Below are 27,447 nucleotides of genomic sequence, written 5' to 3' on the forward strand. Positions count from 1 at the left end.
ACCTCAGAGAGCAAGTCTGCCCTTTCCTGAATTAAGGTTCTTAAGTGGCCAATGATTGGCCACTTAAGGGCCGTTTTCTGTCCAAACTCAATTTTTAGGCTTGCAAGAGGATTGACTTATTGGGGGCGGCAGAGGGTGGGGTGGGGTGGGGCGGGGGGGGGGGGGGGGGGGGGGGGGGTCCCTCCATCAGAAGCTCTTTTCTGAAGTTGGGTGGACCCACTTAATTTGATTTGTCATATGTATGAGTATCCAGTCAAAGAATTGTTTCATGCGCGCTATACAGACAAAGCATACCGTACATAGAGAAGGAAAGGAGAGGGTGCAAAATGTAGTGTTACAGTCATAGCTAGGTTGTAGAGAAAGATCAACTTAATATAAGTTAGGTCAATTCAAAAGTCTGATGGCAGCGGGGAAGAAGCTGTTCTTGAGTCGGTTGGTAAGTGACCCCGGACTTTTGTAAGATCGGATGTTTTCCAGACCTCCCAACTCCCCAACCCACAGTCTCTCCGCTGAGACCTCAATCACCTTCTTCACACTCCCCCAACACCTTTCCTACCCTCCTCGCTCTGGGACTCCTTGAACTTGCCTTGGCCTGTGGGTGCCCAAACTTAGTCTCAGGCATCCTCTTGCACTTCCTTTTCTGTCCACTTCAGCTCCTGCACTGCAGGGAATGGAGAGCTGCTGGCCAGATTGGTTGGCAACTCTCTAAAGCAGGGGTTCCTCCCGAGTGAGGGACAGAAGTCCCGCCTGCAGCCACCTCACACTCATTTCAGCATTCGAGTGTGAAATGGTTGTGGGGTGCTTGGAGTTGACAGGGCGAGTAGCGAGAGCCTGCCATCCAAAAAGTTTGGGCACGGTTTTCATAGTTGTTCCTATCAATGACACCATGGTTTCCAACATAATGGAGAAGTCCTTACTGGACCACAGGAATGTAAAGCTGTGAAGGTGAAGCATTTCCCAGCCCACCTGATAGGCATTTCCTGCCTCTGAGCAAAACAGCCACAAAACATTTGACAACGTTGCAAACACAAGGCTTCTGCTGAAGCTTAAAGCAGTGCTGACTAAAAATAAAACCTAGAAATGAAGAAGAAACTGGTGGAAGTGTAGGAAGCAGTGTAGTGGTATGAGAATTATTCCACACTGAGGGACAGGAGAGCTCCTGGGATCCATGTCAATATACATTAATATCTTGATTTTAAAGGTTCAGTCAAATTCATAAACACTACCAAACTGTGGTATGGGGAAGGAACTTTGTCATATCTGAAGAGGCAACTTGAGGGTCTCCAGAATAAAATACATGTTTGTGGAAAACAAATTCTGAATAAATTTAATATAAAGAATAAAAATATTGCAGGCAAATAAATAAGTGACATTTTACTCTTTAAAAAATGGTATTGAAAGTTACTGATGTTTCTGAAAGAAATCCTGGGATATTACTGGGTTCAGTTCTCAACACATCCAGTCAATGCAGGACAGCATTTAACAAAACAAATCAAACACATATATATCTCCAAACTGTAGTGCACAAGTCAGAGGAATGCAGATAAAAATTGTGCAGTGGTCCCATTGGACCACAGTTTAGTTCGGAGTTCATTTTTCAACACTGACAAAAGAAATATTCAGATAGTGATGTGGAACAATACTGACCCTCTCCCCCCACTGGGTCAAAAGTTGAGTATTGAGGGCAGATAAGGGAAATTTGGACTCTTGTATCCACAAAGAAGGGAACTGATAGGGAACACATAATTATGTAAAATGGTAACCAGTATGGATTAGCTAAATGCAAAACATTATTTGAAAACAGATCATGAAAACAGAATAAAACAGCATACCAGCAATGAATGAGTTTCCACTCAAAAGACAAACCAATGACTGATGTTAGGCATTTCCTTGCATAATGAGGGTTAGGTAAAAATGAAGCATTTTTCTCTAGGATATGGTATTAATTAATTTATTTAGTTTTGCCATGCTATACAAGTTATTAAAAAATAACAATTCAAATGTGTTTTGTTGCAATCATTGCAATGAGATATTTGTCAAAGCCAGGAGCATTTAGGGTGGGGGAGAAGAGGAGCGCAAACCATTCAATTCCAATACAAATGTCTTTTATAATTAGTTTAGATATACATATATTTTGAATTACCTATTGTTTTGGAGTTAGTTGTTTGGTAGAACAGAACTTGAGTAAAAAGAGAGACATGTTCATCTTGCACTCATCAGGACAAGAGGACCAAATCTCAAAGGAAACAACAATTTATACTACACGAGAAGGTGGTGCTGATTGGTTAGCAAGGAGACTCTGATTGGTAGAGGCACCCCATGGAGAATGCATTAGGGAACAGTAAACTGCCTAGCTTTTGTTTAAATTCAAACCAGGCTAGTCAACTATAATTAGTCAAGGCATCGTAATGGGGAATGAACCAGGGAATGACTGTCCCCTCCCCCTCCCATGCTTTGTTTAGCATTTCTCTTTAGAGTCCGAGCATCTCTAGTATTTCATTCTTATACTTGTGAATATTTGTTATTTTCTACTTACTCAATGAGATAGTTATTACTGTTCATTTACTTTTTACCCCTTTTTCAGTTGGATCCCGAGGCATGCCGCAAGTTGGCATAAGTACCTTAGCAAGTGAATGCATTCTAAGGGGATGTAGGCAGAGAGAGTGGAGACCATATTGATTCTTAGCAAAGGTTAAGTTTGCAGTTGATATATAAAATTGGCTGTGTAATTGATAATGGAAAGAAATCTGCAGGAAGATATCAATGAATTAGTCAGATGGGTGGAAAGGTGGCAAATGTAGATAAATTTGGATTAATCAAGGATTTGAGGAAGGCTAACAAGGCAAAAGAATGCATAATAAATGGCAGGATACTGAGAACTATAAAGGAACAGGACAACTTGGAATGCATATCCACAGATCCCTGAAGGTGAGTGGACAGGTGGATAAAGTTGTGAAGAAGGCATATGGGACACTTTCCTTTACTGACTGAGGCTTAGACTATGATAGCAATGAGATTAGGCTGCAACTGTATAAAACTCTAGTCAGACTGCAGTTGAAGTACTGTATACTGTTCTGGTCACTGCATTATAGGGAGGATATGATCACACTAGAGAGAGGATGGAGCAGATTTATGAAAATTATACGAGGAATGGAGAATCTTAGCTTTGAGGGAAGCTTGGATAAATTCCATTATGTTTTCCTTGGGAACAGAGGAGGCTGAGGGGAGATGTAATTGAAATGTATAAAATGATGAGGGATTAGGCTGGATGGCTCCGTGATAGTTGGAATGGATACAATTGGCCAAATAGCCTCCTTCTGTGTTGTAAGTTTCTATGAATCTAGGGTACCCAAGGACAGAAGGTTAAAATAAAGAAGAAACTGTAAAAACTGAACAGAATAATCGAGAAGCAGAATGGGCTGTCAGATGGGTGATAGAGGTCATTTAGCATGAATCGATTAGAAAGCAATAGATGACATGGTGAAGTGGAGTTAAACCGATTAACCTGTCCTCATCCCTACCTCTCTTGTGAATAGTTTTAATATCTTCTCTGACATGCGCACATTCATATTTTCTTTGCACCTGTTGATCCACTTACCATCATCTCCTGCTGTTTTGTGACATTTCTAAGCCACCCCCACAATTATATAAAGTGGTATTAATAGCACTTATTGATTTGCTCCATTTTAATGTCACTTATGTAAAAACAATCATGGAATTTAAGGATAAGTATTTGGCTAAATTCATCTTGTGTCTCCTTCAAATATGTTTTCACGCTGGGTAATTAGCTTACCTCCTTAACATCTGTCACATTCTTGTTTCTCTCATCACTCTACCCTGTCTCTACCCTTTACTCACTGGATTAATATGACAGGACCAGGTACTGAAAGTTTCAGTTATCTTATATAACAACATTCTCACATAAAGTGTAGGTCCTTTATATTGAATTTTAAAGGATTGAATCATTGATGTGAGTATTTCACTAATGAGTTCAGTACCTGCTTGAGTTCTAGCAATAACCTGAATATCTTGAGTGAACCACAGCCAGGGCAGGACAAAGGCTAGTGCTGGAGTCTGCACATGGTGAGACATCAGGCTTGAGTGGACTGTAGCCTGGGAAGGGGGCAAAGCTAACATCGGTGTCACCTCACTGAAGGATGGGATCACACACAGACTGCACTTCAGAGGACTCAGTTTGGGAAGCTAATGGGCCAGTCTACAGAACAACACTGATGTGAAGGCAAAACAAAATGCTTGGTGCATTGACAAATCTCTAGAAAACCTGCAGTCAATTTAAAGGGACATTTTAGTGTCCAGCATTAAATGGGCACAGGACTTTGTGCAGAATGTAGAATCCACCTTTTCCAGGGAGGAAGTGTTGTCCACTTCTATTCACACACTCATGAGCTGAACAATGATGCAGCATCTGATTGCTGATATCTCAGCTTTCATTGAAGCACAGGCAATAGACACCCAGCATCTGGCTACTGCAGTGGAAGCTGAGACTGTGGTGATACAAGGTCAGCTTGCTGCCATGTTATTCCAGGTGACAGTGTGTAATGGGGATTTCAGAATGTAACCGACCCCAGCAAGAATACCAGGTCACCCAACAGATTGTTAAGACTGTCAGAGGAATGATAGTGGCTCCATGGAACATGCACCTGCTGTTCTCATTTAGGAGGATAGCATTTATCTTCACACCCTGCCAGTGCCCTTGCTATTGCCTGTCATCCAGCCCAGACAGCTGTAGCCTAGGCTGAGATGAAGCCATCTAAAGTCAGGCCTTCAAAGCTCCTATCTGACGAGTTCATCATCCAACTGTACTCTCCTCCTGTGACAGTCCATAACTTTCCAATGGCCATGCTGCAGCCATTAGTGTAGTAAGAGACAGGCAAAGGCACGGGGAAGGCAGGCATGAAGAGAACGAAGAAGGGTGATTTGTTGTTTTATATGCATCATGAGATGGTTTGATTCACAAAATTTGGTTTGGAATATTTATTTTATAGTCGCTCTTGTTTTTGCATTATGGACAATGGATGCTATGATGATCAGTGACAGAGAGAAGGTAAGGCCTGGGACTATGGGTGAATTGGAGTTGCACTATCACATTTCGGGCAGGATTTTCCAGATGGTGAATTTCCTGCCTTGCCACCAAAAAGTTGGTAAGGAACACAAACCCACCAATCATGGCTGCCAGCAGCTATCTAATGCTCCATGGAAGGTTAGTTGGCTAGGGGTGGGACTTGTTAGTTGGCTGGAGGTGGGACTTGTGCCCCTCACCGGGAATGGTGGCCTCTGCTAGGACTAAAAGCAATCCCACCAGTTTAAGTGCTGGAGCTCACAGGATGAGGTAAGTCTCCTGGTGGCAACTGTTAGGAAAACAGAATTAGTTTTAAGGAATTTATATTTGTAGGAGTAAACATTAGAAATAGGGTATAGTTTTAGGAAGGTTTGATTTAATGTTTGTGTGCTTGCACAGAAGCTGTGATAATCATAGAATCCCTACAGGTCAGAAGGAGACCATTCGCCCTATCGAGGCTGCACTTAGAACAATCCCACCCAGGTCCTATCCCTGTAACCCCATGTATTTACCCTGCTAATCCCCCTGACACTAAGGGGCAATTTAGCACGGCCAATCAACCTAACCTGCACATCTTTGGAATGTGGGAGGGAACCGGAGCACCCGGAGGAAACCCACACAGACACGGGGAGAACGTGCAAACTTCACAGACACTCAGACAAAGCTAAAAGAGATTGGCTGGTGATAAATACTAGAAAAAGATTTTCTATCAGTAATTAAAATGTTTGAAATGTTTTATTACTCTGTGAACAATTTGTAAAGTAGTGACTGGGATCTCAAAAGTGGTTAACAGTATAATCTTGAAAAGGCAGTGCAAGTCACAAAGAGCTGGTTCAAAATCCTGGCATGAACTCACCGCTAAACACGGGGTAGAAGGTCTGGTCAACCGAGTCAGAGAGTATCGTGGAAGGGTACTTTTCAGAATGGAGATCAGTAACTAGTAGTGTTCCATTAGGATCAGTGCAGGAACCTTTGTTGTTTGTAATATGTATATGTAAATGATCTGGAGGAAAATGTAGGTGGTCTGATTAGTACATTTGCAAATGACACAAAAATTGGTGGAGTTGCAGATAGTGACTAAGATTGTCAAAGAATACAGCAGGATATAGATAGATATAGATAGATTGCAGACTTGGGCAGAGAAATGGCAGATGGAGTTTGATCCAGACAAATGCGAGGTGATGCATCTTGGAAGATCAAATTCAGGAGCGAATTATACAGTAAATGGCAGAACCCTTAGGAGCATTGACATACAGAAGGATCTGGGCATACAGGTTCACGGATCCCTGAAACTGGCAACACAGGTGGATAAGGTGGTCAAGAAGGCATACAGCAAGCTTGCCTTCATCAGCCAGGGCATTGAGTATAAAAATTGGCAAGTTATGTTACAGCTGTATTAAACTTTAGTTAGGCTGCATTTGGAATATTACATGCAGTTCTGGTCGCCACACTACCAGAAGGACGTGGATGCTTTGAAGAGGGTGCAAATGTTTACCAAGATGTTGCCTGGTCTGGAGGGTCTTAGGTAAGAGAAGTTGGATAAACTTGGATTGTTTTCATTGGAAAAACAGAGGCTGAGAAGTGACCTGATAGAAGTCTACAAAATTATGAGAGGCATAGATAGGGTGGATAGTCAGAGGCTTTTTCCCAGGGTGGAAGGGTTGACTACAAGAGGCCACAGGTTTAAGATGAGATGGTAAGTTTATGGGAGGCACGTGGGGAAAGCTTTTCACGCAGAGGGTAGTGGGTGCCCGGAACGCATTGCCAGTGGAGGTGGTGGAAGCAGGCACATAGCAATATTCAAGGTGTATCTTGATGGACACATGAATGGGAGGCAAACAGAGGGATAGAAACTGTATCAGCTTGGTGGGCTGAAGGGCCTGTTCTGTGCTGTATTGTCCTTTGTTCTTTTGGAAAATGCTAACCGGATTTTGGAATGCGGATTATCAAGTGAAAGTATTACTACAAGAGAAAATTTTCAAATGTATTTGGGAGTGGAGTTTGCAAACTCTCATATGACAATGATTCTGAGGAAAAAATCCACAAATATTGACTTTGTGTACTGATGATGATAGTAGGTTCAAATGTATTTTGTCATCCATAGTAGCCTTAAACCTACATGTGAGTGTTACGCTAAAGGAGGAATATAATCCATTTTTTAAAATGTTTAATAAATGTTTTCTTTTGTTGCTAAAAACTAATTAGCAGTCTCGTGACTCCATTTCCTCATGTTTGATAAAATAAAAAATAAAAATAACCGGTACAATCTTTTGAGCTTCCATTCTAGGATCCCCCCGTCCAAATATAACACCAATTGGCATTGTAACAGTAGCAGGAGGGTGGGGTCATGAGGGCAAGATCAGGTGGGGATGGAGCACACGTCGGGGATGTGTGTGGGGGGGGGGGGGTGATGTGGGGGGGCACCTCATCTGGGAAGGGGGCCGTCCCCTGCCACTTCTCCAGCCTGAGGCCCGTGCAGAATAACCTACCAGGCTTCCTCACTATTCCTGAACTCCTCTCACCAGCCTCAAAATTGAGGCCAGGCAGTAAGTGCATCAGCCACTTAAGCGCTTCGATGGGGGTGCGGGCAGAATGGGCAGCAAACAGGGATATCCTGCAAATATTGCCTGAGCCAGCCTTGAAGGGTCAGGTGAATAAAAATTAAGCTCCACCATCACATTCAAAACCACCAGTAATACTACTGTGGCTGCAGAGGGTGGAAAATGTCAGTGAGGACTTCAATGAAGCATAGACACCTCATATTGTTCCTCACAGGTAAAATTGTTCCCTTATCACCATGGACAGATATGACCTCCGGCTCAAATCCCTTCTCAAACCCCTTCCCCACCCCTCCCACTCTCCTCCCTCTACTAGCAGCTTCTCCTGCTCGATGTGACCTCTGTTCATTCACAAGATCCTGATGGGACTTGACAGAGTGGATGTGGAAAGGATGTCTCCTCTTGTGGGAGAATCTAGAACAGGCCACTATTTCAAAATAAGAGGGGCAGATTTAAAACAGAGATTAGAATTTCTTTTTCTCTCAGAGGGTTGAGAGACTGAAATTCTCTTCCTCAAAAGCTGGTTGAGACAGAATTTTTGAATATCTTTTAAGGCTGAAGTAGATAGATTCTTGATAAGCAATGGGGTGAAGGGTTATCAGGTTGGTCAGGAATGTAAGGTTGAGGTTACGGTCAAATCAGCAATGATCTGACTGAATGGCGGAGCAGGCTCAAGGGGCCAAGTGGCCTACTCCTGTTCCTCATTCAAATGTTCATCTTCTCCAAGTCATGTTGCACCCTGATGGATGTCATGATCTGCTTGCTCTACTTACTTCCAGCAGCCATTCATGTCGTGCATGCAAATGCCTGCACCAATATGGCGTCCAGTGTGAGTCACCCCACAAGAGTGCCCGTGTGCCATGCATGTCATTTTGGCGCACCAAGGGCACTCTCATTCCCCAGAAAATGAGCACCAAAGAGCACGATCGCTCACTTGAAGCTTGTTGGAAGCCTGATCTTCCGAAAGTTTAATTCTTAGCTTTAAGAACATCTTCAGTTCCTTAATGGGGTGCCTCAGCTTTAAAAGCAGCCTGAGATAAAGCAATACTATTGAATTAAACTGCCATTTAAAAAAAATACTTAGTTACAAACTCTAAAAAAGCATTGCAACTAAAATGGTGTGGAAGACCAGTAATTGTATGGAGTGTCCTAACTGGGAACATTTGGTGATCAGGAATAATGCGCAGTAAAAGACAAAAGAATGAATGTGCAGAACCATCAATATCTTGTGAAAATTCTAGGTAATGTCTCCTCTGAAAGCCATTCTATCGGGGCACTGGGTTGTAGTTCAAAGGTTAAAGGGTAGCATTTGTTCGCATTTTTAGAATTTGAACAGTTCTGAAGGTAGAATAATTAATCAACCATTATTCAAGCGTATGTTAAAAACAAGCATGTAATATATCTTGCCACATTTCTGCATCAAATGCTAAATGTTTTCATGAAAGAAACATTTCTAATATCAAATTGTCACAAGGTGGCTGTGCAATTAAAAAAGAACATGGTTTCTTACAATTTATTTTGCACTCATCTGATCTCAAAGAGTTAAAGATATGCATCAAAAAGCAACGATTAGCTACTGCAAGCAGCGCAAGGATACAGTCCCTTCCTGGAAAGAGGATTTTGTGGCGGACCATTTCTCCCATAATGCACCCAACAGACCAAATATCCACTATGAGTTCAGAGAATGGGTGATGACATAAAAAAAAATTACAATTAGAATCATTAACATCACGTAAAAGGGAAAACTAGTTAGGGATGTGAAAATGAGTAACAATTAATTGAAGGCCCCAGGCAGTGTCAACCCCAAATCCTGAAAGTTAAACAAACTTAAAGAGCATTAATGAACATCATGCACCAGTACTACATTCTATTTGCTGTGTCTTGATTTAAAATAAATGTAAGCAAACTTACCGTAGAGATTTCAAATCACTAGCTGGCCATTCTAAGCTAAGTGCCAACAAGATCTACCAGGAAATTATAGTCTAAACTTTGTGGAAAAATGATAATTGACTATATGTATGATAACGGGCAGCCAGCATACTAAATGAGTTAATAAGGTATAATCCCAGCAAACATTTCAGTAGAACATAAAGCAGAGAGACACATGCAATGTGTTAGGAATTGAAAATAGGGGCTGGTGGCACCATTGGTGGCTTACTAGCAGAGAATGCCCTTGTTCATTGTCATGTCAATACAACTCATATCTTAAATAATGGGTTTCACTTAGACAACAGGTTGCAAACAAAAATGAATTGTCATCTCTTTCCTCTTTACCATCTCAGTATATCTGTCAAATATTATCCCTATTCATTATTATTCATTAATATATTCCATTCACCCTTAAACATTCAGTTGCATTTAAATGCTGAGAGTCAGTTTTCCATAATATTAGAGAATTGATTCATATTTTAAAAATAAAATCTAAAAATAGTTCTCCCCATTAAAAAGACTATAGTAAGTATTTGTAGCTGTAGTCACCAAGGTTTTAGATATTCCAGACTTAGTTGAGAACATGCTAATCTTGAAATTAATTTTCAGTGAGATGATCCAGAGGCAAATAAGAATTTCAATTAGGGGAATTGTCTCTGTGCAGAAATATTACATCATTCCATGCTCTTTTAAGGTTGTTATCATCCCAAATATAAAATTGCATTTATACAGTATTTAACAATATAAAATTAACATTTCCTTCCCACAAGAAGCAAGAACAATAACACAATGGATCACTTCTCTCTGAATTCAGAATTTTCTACTTGAGTTCACATTAAGAAATGTACAATATGCAGAAAACAATTAGCCTCTTAAATAATAGTAAAGTATGCGAATGCAGAGATTTTGTCATCATATTGTTAGAATTACTGAAGACGACATTGCAGTAATTCCAGTTCTTATTTTTTTTCTATAAAATCAGGATGCTTCACATTTTTACTTACAATGGAACACTGTTCAATGCTGAATGCAAATCAGTTTCATAGGATTAGAAATATTACTGCTTTGATAGTTACACTGTTAATACCTAGGCAGCTCAGTAGTCCAATGCATTATTCTACCAAAAATCTATGTCATGGATTAGCAGAATGTGTACCTGTACACACAATGGGGTACATCTGTATTTGTCCCACCTGCAGAAAGGAGAGGAGTAGTGGCTCCATTATGACCTGTTTACATGGTCACTGTCCTTTAAAGAGGTCTTCTTCTGGGAAGCCAGAACACCTACCTGCTTCAGGAGGCAAGCCCTTTTGATTTGAAAATCATATCACCCTATCAGTTACATAGCAATCTGAGTTAAATGTTGATGGACATTTTGATGGAGCATAGACAGTGCACATGCCACCCAGTTTTACCAGCGAGGCAGTAAAAAGCTACATTGAAAATTATTTCTGTGGGGTAGATGTGGGTGATTGTGTTCCTTCAAATGAATGCTATGTGCTGTTGCGGCCTTGCACTCCTCATTCACAGTTGCCACCCCAATTTCCCTCTCCCCTGTCTCAGATAAGTCTCTGGGCTGCTCAATATCATGTTGATCAAGAGCCAGCTATTTGGTGCCCACAGCTTACCAGCAGCCAGGTAAAGAGGCTCTGGTCTCAAAATCCTCCTATGTGCAGAGTCAGATATCTGCTGGTGTACACCACTAATATGCCACATGCTAGCTAAAATCCACTGCAATAAGTTCTAAATTTTAGCAAGGGCATCGGGAAAGTGCTAAAATGGAGGAAAAGTACTAATCACAGGGACGGAGGGAATAAATTGGCAGTAAATCCTCTTACATGTATCTTTAATATTTTAGATTTTAAAGCAAATCTTCTGCCTGCTCTGTGGAATTAACAACTTAAAGCTGAGAGAAAAATGAATAACAAGTGGGAGGAAAACTATATCCCATTTACATAATGTTACATAATTACATTATGCAACATCATACCTATCCATAAAGCGTACAATAAATATATCTATACTTCTCAGCAAGACCTCTTCCTGATACTTTACCTTGGAACAAATGTTTTTAAATTTTGTTTTTCAGATGGGTGCGTCACCAGAAAAGCTGTATTGATCTTCGCTAGTTACCCTAAGACGCTGGTGGTGGGCTTTCTACCTGAATCACTGCTGTATTTACTGTGATGGTGTTACTCATATCCATGCAACAACCTTCAACTAAGGTGGCATATGGGCTTGGTTCTAGACTGTAGCATCATCAATGTCTACTCTTTGGCCAGGTAATTTCCTTCATCCCTCAATATTCTGCAACACTATCCAGTCACTTGGCTGAGAGCTGACAAGCTCATCGAATCAGCTGAAGAGTTCATATGGCAATCTCATTGGGATGACCAATCTTTTGAATCGCATGATCAATTGCCACATGAACTCTTGTCAGCTCACAGCCAGATGGCTGGGTGGTGTTGCAACATATTAACTTGAATTACTGGACTGCCTTTGGATAAAACAATTCACTCATGTCATATCATTTGGTAAGCAGAAACTTGTTATAAAAGTTAACAGGATGTTTCAAAGTATGCATGACATTCTGTATAGCACATGATGAAACAATAATACAAAATGTGATTGTTTAGTAAATAGCTCACCATTTTCTTTGTATCCCATCCCCAGAATTACTTCAGGTGCTCTATAATAACGGGTTACTACGTAGGGAGTCATCATGAAGCTTGTTCCAGCGGTCCTTGCCAATCCAAAATCAAGGATTTTCAGTGTACAGTCTGACTTTACCACTATGTTGCTGGGTTTTAGATCCTGCAAATATAAAAGTCAAAGTACAAAATAATTTGTCAGCTTTGTGGCCACTTTTATTGCTACCCACTTTTTTTTATTTCCAGAATACTAAAACTGAATTCAAATTTTCCAATTACCAGGGTGAGATTTGACCTCACCTTCCCAGGATTTTTATTCCAGCCTCTGGATTCTTAGTCCAATTGCATAACCGTGACCAGAGCTGCATTAGTTCTAAAAGGTAGCTCACCAATCGATGGGGCTGGGGAAAGGTGTTTGCAGGAAATCTGACTGTTCCTCCATGATGTCAAGCCAGACTGGAGTCTTAGAGGAGGAACATAAGGCAATCCTGATGTGTGAGTTATGGGAGGGATGAGCATAAAATGGGAAGAATTCTGTCGGGCAAAGAGGAGCATTAAAAACCCACATTTACCATTCTTGAGCACTTAAGAATCATTGGTTAGGCCATTCTACACCATGTATGCTCCAGCTATTTTTAACTTGAAAATTACACTGGGGTCCTTTATATTTCACAGGACCTTAGTCAGGCCTTTTTGAAACAGTTTGATGGCTGATAGTTGATTACGAAGTCTGGGTAGAAATGAAGGTCATGATGTGGAGATGCCGGCGTTGGACTGGGGTGAACACAGTAAGAAGTCTCACAACAGCAGGTTAAAGTCCAACAGGTTTATTTGGTAGCAAATACCATAAGCTTTCGGAGCGCTGCTCCTTCGTCAGATGGAGTGGAAATGTGCTCTCAAACAGGGCACAGACACAAAATTAAGTCGCAGAATACTGATTAGAATTCTAAATGAGAGCAACTAAGATAGTTAAGTGGCTAAGAAAGGGTCAATAGAATCAAGACAGCAAGGTATGGTTGGATACTAGGCACACACGGGCAGGAGCAGAGAAATGTTGAATGTACTTGCTGAATTTTATGATGGAGGCTGAAGTATGGCAGCCGGGGTCAAAAGTGGGAAGTGAACCCGCTTTGGCCAGGGCCAGGGCCCAGGGAGGCAAATCCCTGGTGGTGCCTGGCAGTTGCCAGGGCTGCCATCCCTATTAAGAATTGAGGCTCATTACCAATAGCTGCCAATCCAATCAGAGGTCTTGTTGTTCAGCAGCATTACTGGAGCAGTGACCATTGCTGCTATGGAACAAAGATGCATTGATGACCATACGTATTCAAAGACAGAAAAGTGGGTTCGGGAGACACTTTCAGGATCAGGCAGGCTGGCCCTGGCAAGGAAGTTGGGGTGGCTTAGTGGACAGGTGGCGCTGTTGTCGCAGGAGGGCCAATGACGCCAGAGGTTCCTCCCTGGGCCGTGGGGTGCTCAAAAAAGAAAAGAGGTCTCCAATTTCAAGCCTACTTGGAGATCATCAGGTTTCATTGGACGGTCCTTCCATGAGGCAATGAGCAAATTGTCTGTAGAACTGAGAAGAGAGCCTTCATTGGCCAATTGGCTCTCAGTGGCTGCCAGTATTCCTGCCACTGGTAAAATGGTATAGCCGCATGAAGACCACCTTCCTGTGCCATCTTGCCAGCCTTCTCCCTTCCCAGCTATTGCCAAGAGGTTGGCAAAATCCTGTCCTATGAGGGATCATGTTCAGGGCGCTTTTGATTAGAGATAGAGATTGTAACTCAGTGAATACTTTAGTGAGTTTGATGAGTTGTTTGACCCACAAAAAGTGCATAAAAAGGTATGTGGCATATTTCTTCTTTCATACATTTGGAGCAAGTTATGTGGACTCTATACTGTGTAGAGATAAAGACCATTGCATGAAAAGGAAACAACTATTTCCACAGGTTCATCTCAACATCCGAGGGGGTTATCTGCAGCCATCAGCATTCATTCAGAATTTATTATGGAGACCATTGAGTGGTTGATTTGTAAAATTTATGTTTATGAACGAGAAATGAAGACAGCTTGAGTGCACCACTCATTGCCCAATTCCGATTATCAATTTGTGTGCCACTATTTCTATCTGATCCAGGAAGGAGTGACCAGGTTACTTATCTGTTTGAGTAGGGTGTCTCATTCTGGTCTGCAAAGCATAGTGCTGTGCCAAAAGCAATATATACTCCAACCACTGATACTGGGCATGGAGTGACCTAACCAGCAGTCTTAAAGGTTGCTAGAAGTTGTTCTAAAAACAGTAAATAAAAGTTTTTTGTATATTTTCTTGGCTCCCTAATAGATCTTCTTGTTGCTTTGCTGTGCTCTCACCAATCAATTGCCACCCCTCCACACCTTTAGGGCTTTACTACCAGCTTTACACTGACAAGTAGCTGCTGGATTTTAAGCGCTCATTCCCCCCACCAACACCGCTTGTGATTACACAAATTATGCCTAGCAATGAGATTGGTTGTGGGTTTACATCAATTGGGTAGAAGGCACGCTCACCTGTTGGAATGGGACACATGCAAATCTACTGGATTTAGATGCAAACCATCAAGATATCCAGGTGGGATAAAGTCAGGATCTATAGCAGATTGAATTTGCAGTGGGTAATCATGCTGAAATTACAGATATAACATCATGGGACTCAGCAGTTTTAAAGAGTATTCTTCAGAGATAAAGGTAAAGTCAACATAGTCCCAGATGGCCATTGGCTGCTCTCCCCTTTGAGAGGGAGTGCTGAATGGTGGTGATTTAACTTGAGGATCACCATACATTGGGCGTGAGGCAAGGTTAAGAAGGCAGGCCTTCATGAATAACCTCAGCCAGTACCTTCAGAACAATCATCCTTTGTACACGAAATCTGAAATGTGTAATTGTAGCAACAAAATTGTGAAAAATCTATGAAAATGTAGCATCATTCATGATCCTAAAAAAACTTCATTAACCGGATACTGTATAAAAATTGTGCAAATTGCAGCAGTTAAAGTATAGCAATGCAGATTATCTTTGATGTGAAGCTCTACCCATCAACCAATGCTCGAGACAATCTGCTTTTACTGAATTAACCTACCCTGTGAATAATGCCAGCCGAATGGAGGTGCTTGATGCCACACAGCATCTGGTACAGTAGGTAAGACATCCGCTCATGATCCAGTTCCATTTGGATTACTTGGCATAGGTTGGCATCCATCAGTTCCATAACCAAATACCTATCACAAGAGGGAAGAAAGGAGGCTCCTGAATGGATAATATCACAGACGACAGTGTTCCATCACCTCGTCAGTTATTGATTAAAAGAGGACTCAACATTTATTTCAACTGTGAGCAAGGCAACCAAGAAAACCAAGATTTTTATCATTGTTTTCTCCCTTCAGCAACTGTTTGCAATTCTACACCCATTCTGTAGGTGGGAGAACAAAATGGTATGGCCCACAAAACAACTAAAATCAGTGTGCAATATGATCACCTATCAAGGGAATTCAATACAGTTGGAGCAAGAGCAGTTAGCTCAATATTCCCCTTCTGTGCCTCCAACTAAGAAAGAATGTCACCTTCAACCACATCATTCCACTTTACTGCAGGAAATGGTTATACACTTATGTAACTTAAGAAAATGGTGGTTTAGTTTTTACATTCAAAATTAAAGCACTCTCTCGGTTTTTACACAGAGCAGCATAAATGTCCAGAAGCAGGTTTTGACCTGAGTCCGAGGAGAAGTGATGAGAAACTCTCCGGAGGTGTGCAATAATAGAGCAATGTGAAACTGGACTTTAAACATGCTCAGGGATCCTTAGGCAGCACTGCTGCCTCACAGCGCCAGGGACCCAGATTCGATTCCCAGCTGGGGTCACTGTCTGTGTTGAGTTTGCACATTCTTCTCGTGTCTGTGTAGGTTTCCTCCGGGTGCTCAGTTTCCTCCTATAGTCCAAAGATGTGCTGGTTAGGTGCACTGGCCATGCTAAATTCTCCCTCAGTGTACCCGAACAGGTGCCGGAGTGTGGCGACTAGGGGATTTTCACTGTAACTTCATTGCAGTGTGAATGTAAGCCTATTTGTGACTAATAAACTTTAAAAGGGGTATCTGGGACACTTTATAAAGCCATCTTCAGTTAATATAATTGCTGGCACAGTCTTGGTGCTTCTATCCAGGTGTGCACAGAACTCTCTCTTGGAGAATTGGAGTTTCAGCCACACAGTCTAAACGCAAAATACTTCGGATGCTGGAATCTAAAACAGAAAAATGCTGGAAAATCTCAGCAGGTCTGACAGCATCTGTGGGGAGAGAATAGAGCCAACATTTTGCATCTAAATAATGAAGGGTCATCTAGACTCAAAACGTTGGCTCTCCTCTTTCTTCACAGATGCTTTCAGACCTGCTGAGATTTTCCTGGGATATTGCTTGGTTGGAAGGCCATACTGCAACTGTTGGTCTGAGACTGGTAGCTGCAGTGGAAATGCAGCATCTGTGTCACTTTGTTAATGTTCAACTGAGCAATGAAGTAGTCATCAGATAATGCATGCTCAAAAATTGTGTGTTTATGAAGACTAATGTGCCAGTGCAGATGGTATCTTATTTCTAGACTGTAGGAGAGATTGCAGTGACATTATTACAGCATGATGAACCATCATTCAGATGCAGCTGCTAGCGGAAACAGTGTTAAAAATATTATGCACAGAAAATTGAATAGATACTGTTATGTATATTGGGGCATAGCCACTTTAAGGGAATGGGTCAGGTGACCCTGGGTGTGGGGTGATCTGACTGGGGACCACCCTGAGAGGGCAGTTGTCATTTGGAGTATGGAGCAAGTAAGACTGCAATAAATACCTGAGTTCCCTGACACCTAACACCTCCAACTGAGGTTCTTGAGGATGCTCCTCAGTAGTAAAGATTTTAACAGATACTAATAGGCCACTGCCTCCTTGGCTATCCCACAACTGTATTTGTGACTACTGCCCCACACATTTATAGGATTACCTTTTGTGGAGCTGCTTTGCACGATCAAGTGACTCACTAACAATCACTGATCAGGTCTCATTGACCAACAGCAAGTTTTGCTCATTTCTTTTTGTTATATTTAGTCATTTATAGCACTTTGATGTCTCTGCCTGGTCATAAATGTGGTTCCTCAACCACTGCTCCCAGGTCATTTCAACTGGGGATACTTCCCATGGGTATGCTTATCCGAGTTAACGCATACTCTTCAAAATTCCCATATTCTCCAGCAATCACACATTCCTGACCCTTACTATACTACCAAGCTGTCAACCTTTATCTGATTTGTGTTCCCTCCAAGTGCAGTTCTCCAATGGGAGCAGGATTAATGAGTTTACCCAATCATTATATGAAAGTTGGCTGTGTGTACTAAATGCTATCATTGATGCCATTGCTATTAATAAGCAATCTACTGCATTTGCAGTTAAGCTGCCTGATCATCTCTCTTTCATTGGGACATTTTAAAATTTAAACTGGTGCACCCATCCATAATATTCCCAAGGTGAAGGAAAAGTGTCACTTGCTACAGTTGGATGAGTTGAGTTTCTGCAGAATAAAGCTGATTCTGCTAGGGCCAAAGATTCTTGTTTGTAGGTAAATGATTTTTAAGTTGTCATTTTATAAGATTGATATGAATGAAGGATGTTTAGAATTGCCTTACGCTTGTCCCATCATGGCATCCAACTCATTCTCAAAAGATGCCAGGGTTTTTGCCCCTACTACTCTACCCAGGAATCTGTTCCAAATGTTGATTGTTCTTTATGTGAAGAAAAACTTGCTCCAACAGTCCTAAACTTGACTCTTAAGAGTTTGGATCTGTGTTATGTTGTTCTACTGTTGCAATTTAGCAGAGTGATCTTCTAAAGTGCTTTTTTTAAAAAACAGATTGTAATCCTATACATGCCAATAAGATCATGCAAAAGTCATCTGCTTCAGAGGTTGAAAGGAGCATTGGCAGACTTTTCTCATCTCAAATGGTGGTCTCAAGCCCACACTTGCTAGGAGGGAGCAATGTACCTGAAGGCGACTTCCTATTTGGCTGTCTCTGCACTTGCCATCTTACTAAGTTGGTAGACAGACTCCCAAAGCTGCCAGCCCAGAGAGTTGACAGCTCTCAAACCTTGGCAGCCCACCAGGTGAGATGGAAGCTGCTGAGGCAGATCAGAGAAAATGAAGGCCCCTCAACATGAGTCACCCTCTGAGATGTAAATCTAAATTAAGCTTCAGAGGAGACAAGCCAATGTGCTAGTAAAATGCTAACGGTGACAGGAAGAAACCCTTGCGTGGCCTTTGTCACCACTTTTGGGCCTCAGTTAGCCCGAGGGCAGGCAGGCAGGTCATTCGCAACCTACTCACTACTGATATAATATCCCCTGATGTGGAGATGCCGGCGTTGGACTGGGGTAAACACAGTAAGAAGTTTAACAACACCAGGTTAAAGTCCAACAGGTTTATTTGGTAGCAAAAGCCACACAAGCTTTCGAGGCTCTCAGCCCCTTCTTCAGGTGAGTGGGAATTCTGTTCACAAACAGAACTTATAAGACACAGACTCAATTTACATGAATAATGGTTGGAATGCGAATACTTACAACTAATCCAGTCTTTAAGAAACAAAACAATGGGAGTGGAGAGAGCATCAAGACAGGCTAAAAAGATGTGTATTGTCTCCAGACAAGACAGCCAGTGAAACTCTGCAGGTCCACGCAACTGTGGGAGTTACAAATAGTGTGACATAAATTCTGAATTTATGTCACACTATTTGTAACTCCCACAGTTGCGTGGACCTGCAGAGTTTCACTGGCTGTCTTGTCTGGAGACAATACACATCTTTTTAGCCTGTCTTGATGCTCTCTCCACTCCCATTGTTTTGTTTCTTAAAGACTGGATTAGTTGTAAGTATTCGCATTCCAACCATTATTCATGTAAATTGAGTCTGTGTCTTATAAGTTCTGTTTGTGAACAGAATTCCCACTCACCTGAAGAAGGGGCTCAGAGCCTCGAAAGCTTGTGTGGCTTTTGCTACCAAATAAACCTGTTGGACTTTAACCTGGTGTTGTTAAACTTCTTATAATATCCCCTACCATCCTACATGACATTGTACACCCCTGATCACCAAGCCCACTTTCTGGGGGCCAGTAAAATCCCAGTCAAAGAACTGAGGCAAGAGCATTGCATTTTTGAAACCAGAAATGATATATATTAGAGCTTGGGAATGATAAAAGACTGTGCAGAAGGTATAGGTACAGTGGGATTAGTACTGGGATTACTCAAACAGCCTGTATGTATACAATCTGCTGATAGGCTTCCTAGTTTGCTGTAAGCCTCCGTATCATTTTAATTCTGTTTCTTTTCATCATTTAATCACATTTCTATTAAATCCAGATTGAATTCCCACTGCTTGAGAGTTAAAAAATTGGCATTGGTTTAAGACTTTGCCAAGTGTTGTTTTCAGAAATCAAGCTACATTCCATCGCTCCAAAGTGAATTTGAGATGTCACTTCCTCAAAACAAGAACTCAAAAATGTAAGTGAGGTAGGGTCTTCTCTGCTAACCCTGAATTCTAGCTTGTTTAATGTTGCAATCTACACTTCGGGAAAGGGTTCAATTCTTCCCCACCCCCTTGAGTAAACAACAGTGAGGTTACTGAGACTTGGGGAACAGCTACAAGAAAAGAAAGTCAGTGATATTAACAACTTGTCAATCAATTTTCCATAGGTCTGTCTGATCTCATTGATGTACAATTAAACAAAAATCCAAATATTCATTTTAATTAACTTATGAATATAGAACAAGAGAGCATTGAAACAAACAAAGATAAACTTAGCAGTTTTAATACATCTATTATAAAGCAATGGAATTCTGTTATTTGCAGGACTCTGCTGTGTATTACTGCATTTGTCCATTCACAACAGAGAAGCTTCGAAATTTGAAAATGGCTACTTATCACACAGGGAAGATGGGCACAGGTGGGGTGGGGGGCTGGTGGTTGGGGTGATAAGAAAGGCAGAGAGAGGCTTCAATGGTGGACAAACAAACTGGCTGCAGTAGCACCAAGTCACTGGGTTGCATTCCCATATTTTAATACCACTGTGGCAAATGGAAGACAGTGCAAGTGAGATGCTAGAGGATCTTTAACAGACATTGGGCTGGGTCTCAGAAACTTGACTGAGGCAAGAATGAAGGTGGGTAGACCTGGAATTTCCCGGCGTCTTCCCGCCTCCAGAGCATTTTTAAGGAGGCAGGTCAGATGGAGTGGTGGCTACCCATCCGCAACTGGTAAGTGGCTTCTTTACATAATTAAGAAACCGAACAAGACCCAGCTGGATTTTTTTCTGGCAAATGCCTCCTGGCAGCAGACTGGGGAACCAGTACTCCAGGATCAATTTGAGGACCGACCTCCTGAAGCAGTCACACCTCCGTGGCCAGAGGTGTGACTGCTTCAGGCCTCCTTCTGAAGTAGTTTCTCCATAATGGTGGTCTGGCAGTTTTGGACATTTCTTTTTTTAATAAAGATGGAGGTATCCTCTCTCTTCCTTACCTATATCGGCAGCTCCTTCAGTGCTGGAGGGCCTCCTATTGGTCCAGCAGTTTATTTGGACAGCGAGGGTGCTTTCTTGGCCATTAATTGGCTATTCCTGTGAAAATCATGTCTGCTGACTGCTTTTGTGTTGGGGAGCTTTATTTGATCCTAATGTCAGGGTCCTGTCTCCAAAGTGAATGTTCAGCCAGTACTATCTGATTTTAGGAAAAGAGTTCCCAGTAAAATAAGTGCATAAAATATTGGATTACTTACACATCCTGGAACTCATCTAGCGATTTTTGAGGTGTAAACACATTTAATAAACTGATGATCTGTGAAACAAAAATATGTTACTGTTATAACTTGCTTTGTAACTGCATTTAATCACACATCACATCACTGTCATAAATGGTAGCACTCACTCAAAGCTTGGGGTTATCAGTTAGCCCCATGTACATGTATCTCTTATATATTTATGATTTATGTATATTATGTTTAAATAACCATCAAATCTTCCTGAGCCCAATTAGCTTTTATCATTATTACATAAAATATTAACAATTGATTTAAATATATATATATGTTATGTTAGAAGTCCATAACATAACCATTGTATGTTATGGTCATAAAAAGAAAATATAAAGCTATAAAATTTGTCGAGTTCTTGCATGTTTGTTCAATTTCCCTCTACTTATGGCTGAATATAATGTAATTTTCATTTATTAATAATGCATTTGGAGTTTAGTTAGACAATAGGAACCAGAAATAGAAAAAATGGATTATTATTCATGCACAATTTCATTTTTATTATTAGTTCACAAGTTTTGCAAAATGGTCAATATAAAATCACAGTAGCTCAGATAGAAGCTGACTACATGCTGGAAGATATAAACTTGCACATCAAACAACTCAGAGTTACTTGTCCATTTATTGTCTCAGCTCGCACAATGAATAACAAAGAATGAGTTTGCCCTGAACATTTACACAAGCACAGGGATCTTGACAGAATATATGGATAAAAAGTGGCAATATCTGTAGTTATGACTACATAACCTCAGATCGTGCAATGAATCAAGGTTACAAAAGAAAATCCATCGATATTATAAATATAAACTAGTATTAATCATTTACAAGGTGGCGTAAGAGATTAACGTGTGAAGGGTTATTTTCAAAAACATCTGATGCTGCATTCATGTGAAATGACAGTACTGAATCGAGTAGACTTATCTCAATCAGAGACCTTCTCTGATGAGAGTGAACAGAGAAATCACAGGGCTTGATGGAATTCTCTATGTGATCAAGATTATTCTGTACAAGATTATAAAATGATGAAGGCCTCACAGCTCATCTAATCTAACCTTACAGTATGTCAATTCTATAATCTTCCCTTTTTGGTATCTAACTGTGTTTCAAATGAGTCCAGCAATCTGGCAAGATTCTGGTAGCTGCAGTCTATAGACTTCCTGAAATTAGCCAATGCAGCACAGGGAAATATTAATACGGAGATAAGGAAAGCAGGTAACACAAACAATATAGTTATATTGGGGAAATTTTAGTTGTTGCATAGACTGGAAGAGGTAGGCTAGCTTAAGTAGGAAAACCAATTCATTTATAGACTGCATTCAGGGATTCTTTTTTCTGGAATGTTTTAGAATTATTTAACAAGGCCATTTAATATGTGAGCTATCCAAGGTTCATTCTTATGTCATTTCGAGTGTTTATTGTGCCTGGCCATTCAAACCATTACTTGCTTACAAAACTGAACACATTAATAAACACATTCTAAATTCAGTTATAATTTTCAAACATTGGAAAGACTGAAACCATTGTCTTTGGTCCCTTCCATTAACTCCATTCCTCTCTCTGGCCGCTGAGGAGGCTGAACCTGACTAGGGCCATTTGACTGGAGCTAAGCTTCTGACCCTATATCCACTCCCTCACTAAGAATGTCTAGTATCATCTCTGTAACATCATTTATCTCTGCCCCAGTCCATCTACTGTTGAAAGTCTCACCCCCTACTCCAATGTTATCCTGGGCAGACCCTATTGGTCACAGGGCCAGGCTTTCAAAGGTCAATGGGGTTGGGACCTATGCAGGTGCAATTTCAAATTCATGGTGCTGGAGGTTGTCTCGGGATCCCAACACTTGCGGGGCAGTTTGTAATTTTCAAAGGGCCAGGTGAGGGAACTTGTTAAGGGGCTTGTCTGGTGCAGAATGGAATCTTTCAGCTTTATTTTGAAAAATCTGGTGCATATTAGCTCACAGCTGTCAGGTTTGCCACAGAGCGAAGAAAAGTTTATTTGTCATGGTGTTAAAACTCCTTCATTGCCAAAATTGAGCTAGTCATGCGAGTGTTGTGCTTTCACTTTACCTGCATGGCCCCTTCCTGTTCCATTTACCGCATAATGAGCTGCCTGCTTTATGCAGTAATGGAGCAGCAGGACTCATTATGGCTGCCATCTGCATTTGCCACTGACACCAGGCAGGCAGCTCCCCCTTCCTAAAGGTGCTTGGTGCCACCAATTAGGTATCAAGCTTGTCTCGAGCCAAATTAGCACATTTACATTTAAAAATAGCATCAAGAGAGTGACGCAGCTGAGGCAGTGTTAAAACCCAAAGGTTATCCAGGTATTGCGCCCCTCTTTGGAAATCTAGTCACTAGAGTCATTGAGTGATTACAGCACAGCTCTTGAGTCCAAACGGCTCTCTGTAGAGCAATCTAATCAGAACCATTCCCCCATTCTAACCCCATAGGCACACATGTTTATGCCCGTCAAGTGCCCATCCAATTTCATTTTGAAATTAATGATCATTTCAGCTTCCACCACACTCATAGGCAATGGGTTCTAGGTCATTAGCACTCACTGAATAAAACATTTCTTCCTCACTTCACCACCTGCATCTCTTGCCCAGAACCTTAAATCTGTGACCTCTACTGCTTATACTATCAGCTAAAGAGAACACCAACCTCTCCAGCTTAACCTTTAGTTAAAATTAATTAACAGCGTGGAACCATTCTGGTAAATCTCCTCTGTGCCCTTTTATAGGACCCTCACATATTTCCCAAAGTGTGGTGCCAGAACTAGATGCAATGCTCTAGTTGTGGCCTAACATGAGGGGTTATAAAGGTTCAGTATAACCTTCCTCTATTTATGAAGCCCAAGATCTCATATACTTTGTTAACTATTCTTTCAAAATGCCCTGCTACCTTCAAAGATCTACATGAATCCCCAGATCCTTCTCTTCTTGCACACTCTTTAGAACTGTGCCATTTAGTCTATATTTGCCAAAAACCTCTGACCTTGTCCAGGATTCTCCGGTGCCGCTGCTGTGCCAAATTCTCAATTTAGCTGAGTGCCAAATTCTCCATTCTCGTTAGCAGTGGGGCGGGTATGGACAAGATCGAAGAATCCTGCCCATTATCTTTCTCTATCCCTTTTACCAAAATGCATCATCTTACCTCCTCAGTATTAAGTTCCATGTCACTTGTCTGCCCACTTTGCTAGCGTAACTAGGTCTTGTTACAGTCAATGACTATCATCCTCATTGTCCACCATACCCCCAAGTTTGATATCATTTTGAAATTTTCTTCTGTATTCCAATTTCCAAGTCATTTATACATACATCAAAAAGCACCACTGTCTACCATCCTCCAGTCTGAAAACAACCATTTACCATGACTCGCTGGCCTGACTTTCATGCTTGTCAGGCGTGCGTGATCAGCAGGACCAGAAGTGGCCGTGTTGACCACTTTCGCCCATGGAAGTCCAAAAGATGCAATTTCACTCTGGCTGGCCGATTAAGGGTCGGACAGCATGAAACACACCCCCACATTGAAGAGGGGCTATAAGCAAGGGTGGGAGCATGGTGGGTGACAGATCCAATGGAGATTTGGTAAGATGTTTAAAAGTGGTTATGGCAGATCACAGAAGACAGCCTGTAGTTACGCAGGATGCACAAGAAGCTGATCGAAAAGAGAGTGTTGGCAGCATTACCTGGTAAATACAACACGTGGAGAGGCAATGTAGGGGGGCACTTTGCTGCCTATCTCTTGGACGTGTCTGTACACTCTCGTGAAGATGCTGAGTACCACAAGATGACACGAGGAGGCCACCCCACCAAATGAAGGTGGCCTGGGCAGAGGCAGCAGCTAAGGGCATGATGATGTGTGTCACAGCTGGATACAGTGTCAAAAAAGGTTCCGTGATCTTCTGTGCTTGGTAAGGATGAGTACGAGTTGGCATGGTCCAATGTGGAGAAGCCTGGAAGGATGGCTGTCCTCAGTAATGCTCAGGGATGTTTGAATCAGAGTAACAGAAGGCAGATATACCTGTGCGTGTTAAGGCTGGAAGATAAGATTGGAAGCCCTGGGTTCATTTAAGGGTCAAATGTGCAATGATGATGGGAACTTCAACATGGTTCGCAGGGATGGAGGTGTATTTGGGGTGAACATTATATGGTGTTGTAGGTGGAGGGTGGCGTAAAGAATGGACCTTTAAAAAGAGAAGCCATTATGTCACTGAGTGCACAAGAGCTGGTGGTGGGGTGACCAATTGGCTCGGCCTGAGCAAATGTGAGATGGACGCTCTTGAGCTGAAATGCAAATATGCACCAAGGTCATTAGGTCATGGAAAAGCAGGTATCTCCAAGGAAGGTGAGAGTCCAGTGGACAGAAGCAGGATAGGCGGAGACCGAGAACAATGTAGTGTCGTGTCACCTTGCATAACTTCTAAACAAGGGTCCCCGGCTATGACTATCAGACCACTAGAGTACACAATCTTCACTGCCCCATGCACTGACGGCTGCAGTGAGCAGGAATGCTCCAACAGAGTTGACAATACAAATGAGTCCTCAGAACAGGGCTAACAAAGCAAATACTTCAAGAAAAGAGAAGGTCTGAAATCTCAAAACAAATGCAACACCAAGCTCTCACCTGAACTCCTAACAATTCACACAACCACAATGTTCCTGCCCCCTTTCATCCCATCTTTGGATGAGAAAAGTGAAGAAAAGTCCACCAAAGCCTCAACTTTCTCAGGAGGCTCAGGAAATTCAGCATGTCCGCTATGACTCTCAAAAATTTTTACAGATGCACCACAGAAAGCATCCTTTCTAGTTGTATCACAGCTTGGTATGGTTCCTGCTCTAACCAACACCACAAGAAACTACAAAGGGTTGTGAATGTAGCCCAGTCCATCATGCAAACCAGCCTCCTATCCATTGACTCTGTCTACACTTCCCGCTGCCTTGGAAAAGCAGCCAGCATAATTAAAGACTCCACACACCCTGGACATACTCTCTTCCACCTTCTTCTGCCGAGCAAAAGATACAAAAGTCTGATGTCACGTACCGACTGACTCAAGAACAGCTCCTTCCCTGCTGCCATCAGACTTTTGAATGGACCTACCACATATTAAGGTGATCTTCCTCTACGCCCCAGCTATGACTGTAACGCTACATTCTGCACTTTCTCCTTTCCTTCTCTATGTATGGTATGCTTTGATTGTACAGCGCACAAGAAACAATATTTTCCACTGTATCTCAATACATGTGACAATAACAAATCAAATTGAAAAAGAAATGGGATGGCCACTGCCCATGCTGCCTGTGCGTTGATCTAAAACGCTCACAGCAATGTAAAATTCCAGTCAATTGCCCTTTTAATTGCCTTAACAGGCTGATTAAATATCGTGCGAGTGCGTGATGACATCGGGCCACATGCCCAACTTCTCCTCGTGTGATTTCACATTCTTCCGGGTCAGCCACAAGCCTGAAAATAACATGGAAAATTCTGGCCACTGTTTTCTGTCCTTAGGCTAATTTTTTAAATTCAATTTGACACTGACCCTCCTATTCCATGAGCTTCAATTTTATTAACCTGCCTTTTGTGTGATACTTTCTCAAATGCTTTTTAAAAATCCATAGCGATAACATGCATTGCTTTGCCTTCATTAATCTTTCCTCTTACTTCAAAAAATGAAATGAAATTAGTCAAGTATGATCTGTGTTTATATGCCGGTTATCCGTAATTAACTCAAACCTCTCCAAGTGCCCTTTGATTTTTTTTCCTCTGATTATTGTTTCTAAGACCTTACCCACCAAACTAACCAGCCTGTATTTACTGGGAATGAATTTGCACCCTTTCCTGGACAGCCATTCTCTGATCCTTTGGCACCTCCTCTGTAAATGGGAAAGATTGGAAGATTGTAGCATACCCTTCTGCTAGCTCCACTCCCTATATCTTAGAAACCTGGCTTGCAAGCCATTTGGAACAGGTTATTTAACAACTCACAGCATATCCAGCCTTTCCAGTACAACCTTCCTATCAATTTTCATCCCATCAGTTACCTCTACCATCTTTGATTGTACTGATATTTTGTCAATGTTGTCTTCCTTAGTAAACACTGATACCAAGTACTCATTCAATATTCTTGCCTTGCTCTATGTCTCGGTGCATCTATCATCCACTTTGTCCCTAATAGGCTCCACTCTTGCTAGCTAATAGAAGATTTTGTTTGGATTCACTTTTCTGCTGACTACCATTCTATCCTCGTATTTTCTCTCTGACAATTTTTTTTTCTGCTTCACTTCTGTTCTCAACTTGTTATATTTGGCCTGGTTCTCATGTCAAAAATTCACCTGACATGTAACATTGTGATTCATCATATTC

At 41.6% G+C, this 27,447-nt stretch overlaps 1 protein-coding gene across 6 annotated transcripts in view; it reads right to left on the reverse strand.

Annotated features, from left to right (window-relative positions):
- The window catches only part of mapk10 (mitogen-activated protein kinase 10), a 127,633-nt gene that overhangs the window by 73,334 nt on the left and 26,852 nt on the right, over window positions 1–27,447 (reverse strand). For 3 of the 6 annotated variants that reach the window (XM_078215938.1, XM_078215754.1, XM_078215573.1), the window contains exons 3-5: window positions 21,050–21,108; window positions 15,331–15,469; window positions 12,216–12,381 (exon numbers count right to left, since the gene is read on the reverse strand). In XM_078215938.1, coding sequence (XP_078072064.1) covers window positions 12,216–12,381; window positions 15,331–15,469; window positions 21,050–21,108 — 364 coding nt within the window. Of the gene's footprint in view, window positions 1–9,235; window positions 9,308–10,855; window positions 10,859–12,215; window positions 12,382–15,330; window positions 15,470–21,049; window positions 21,109–27,447 lie in introns of all 6 variants that reach the window. The other 3 variants (XM_078215848.1, XM_078215666.1, XM_078216026.1) reach the window with 2 other exon arrangements.

The sequence above is a fragment of the Mustelus asterias genome, chromosome 1 (genome assembly GCF_964213995.1).
Source record: "Mustelus asterias chromosome 1, sMusAst1.hap1.1, whole genome shotgun sequence".
NCBI lineage: Eukaryota > Metazoa > Chordata > Chondrichthyes > Carcharhiniformes > Triakidae > Mustelus > Mustelus asterias.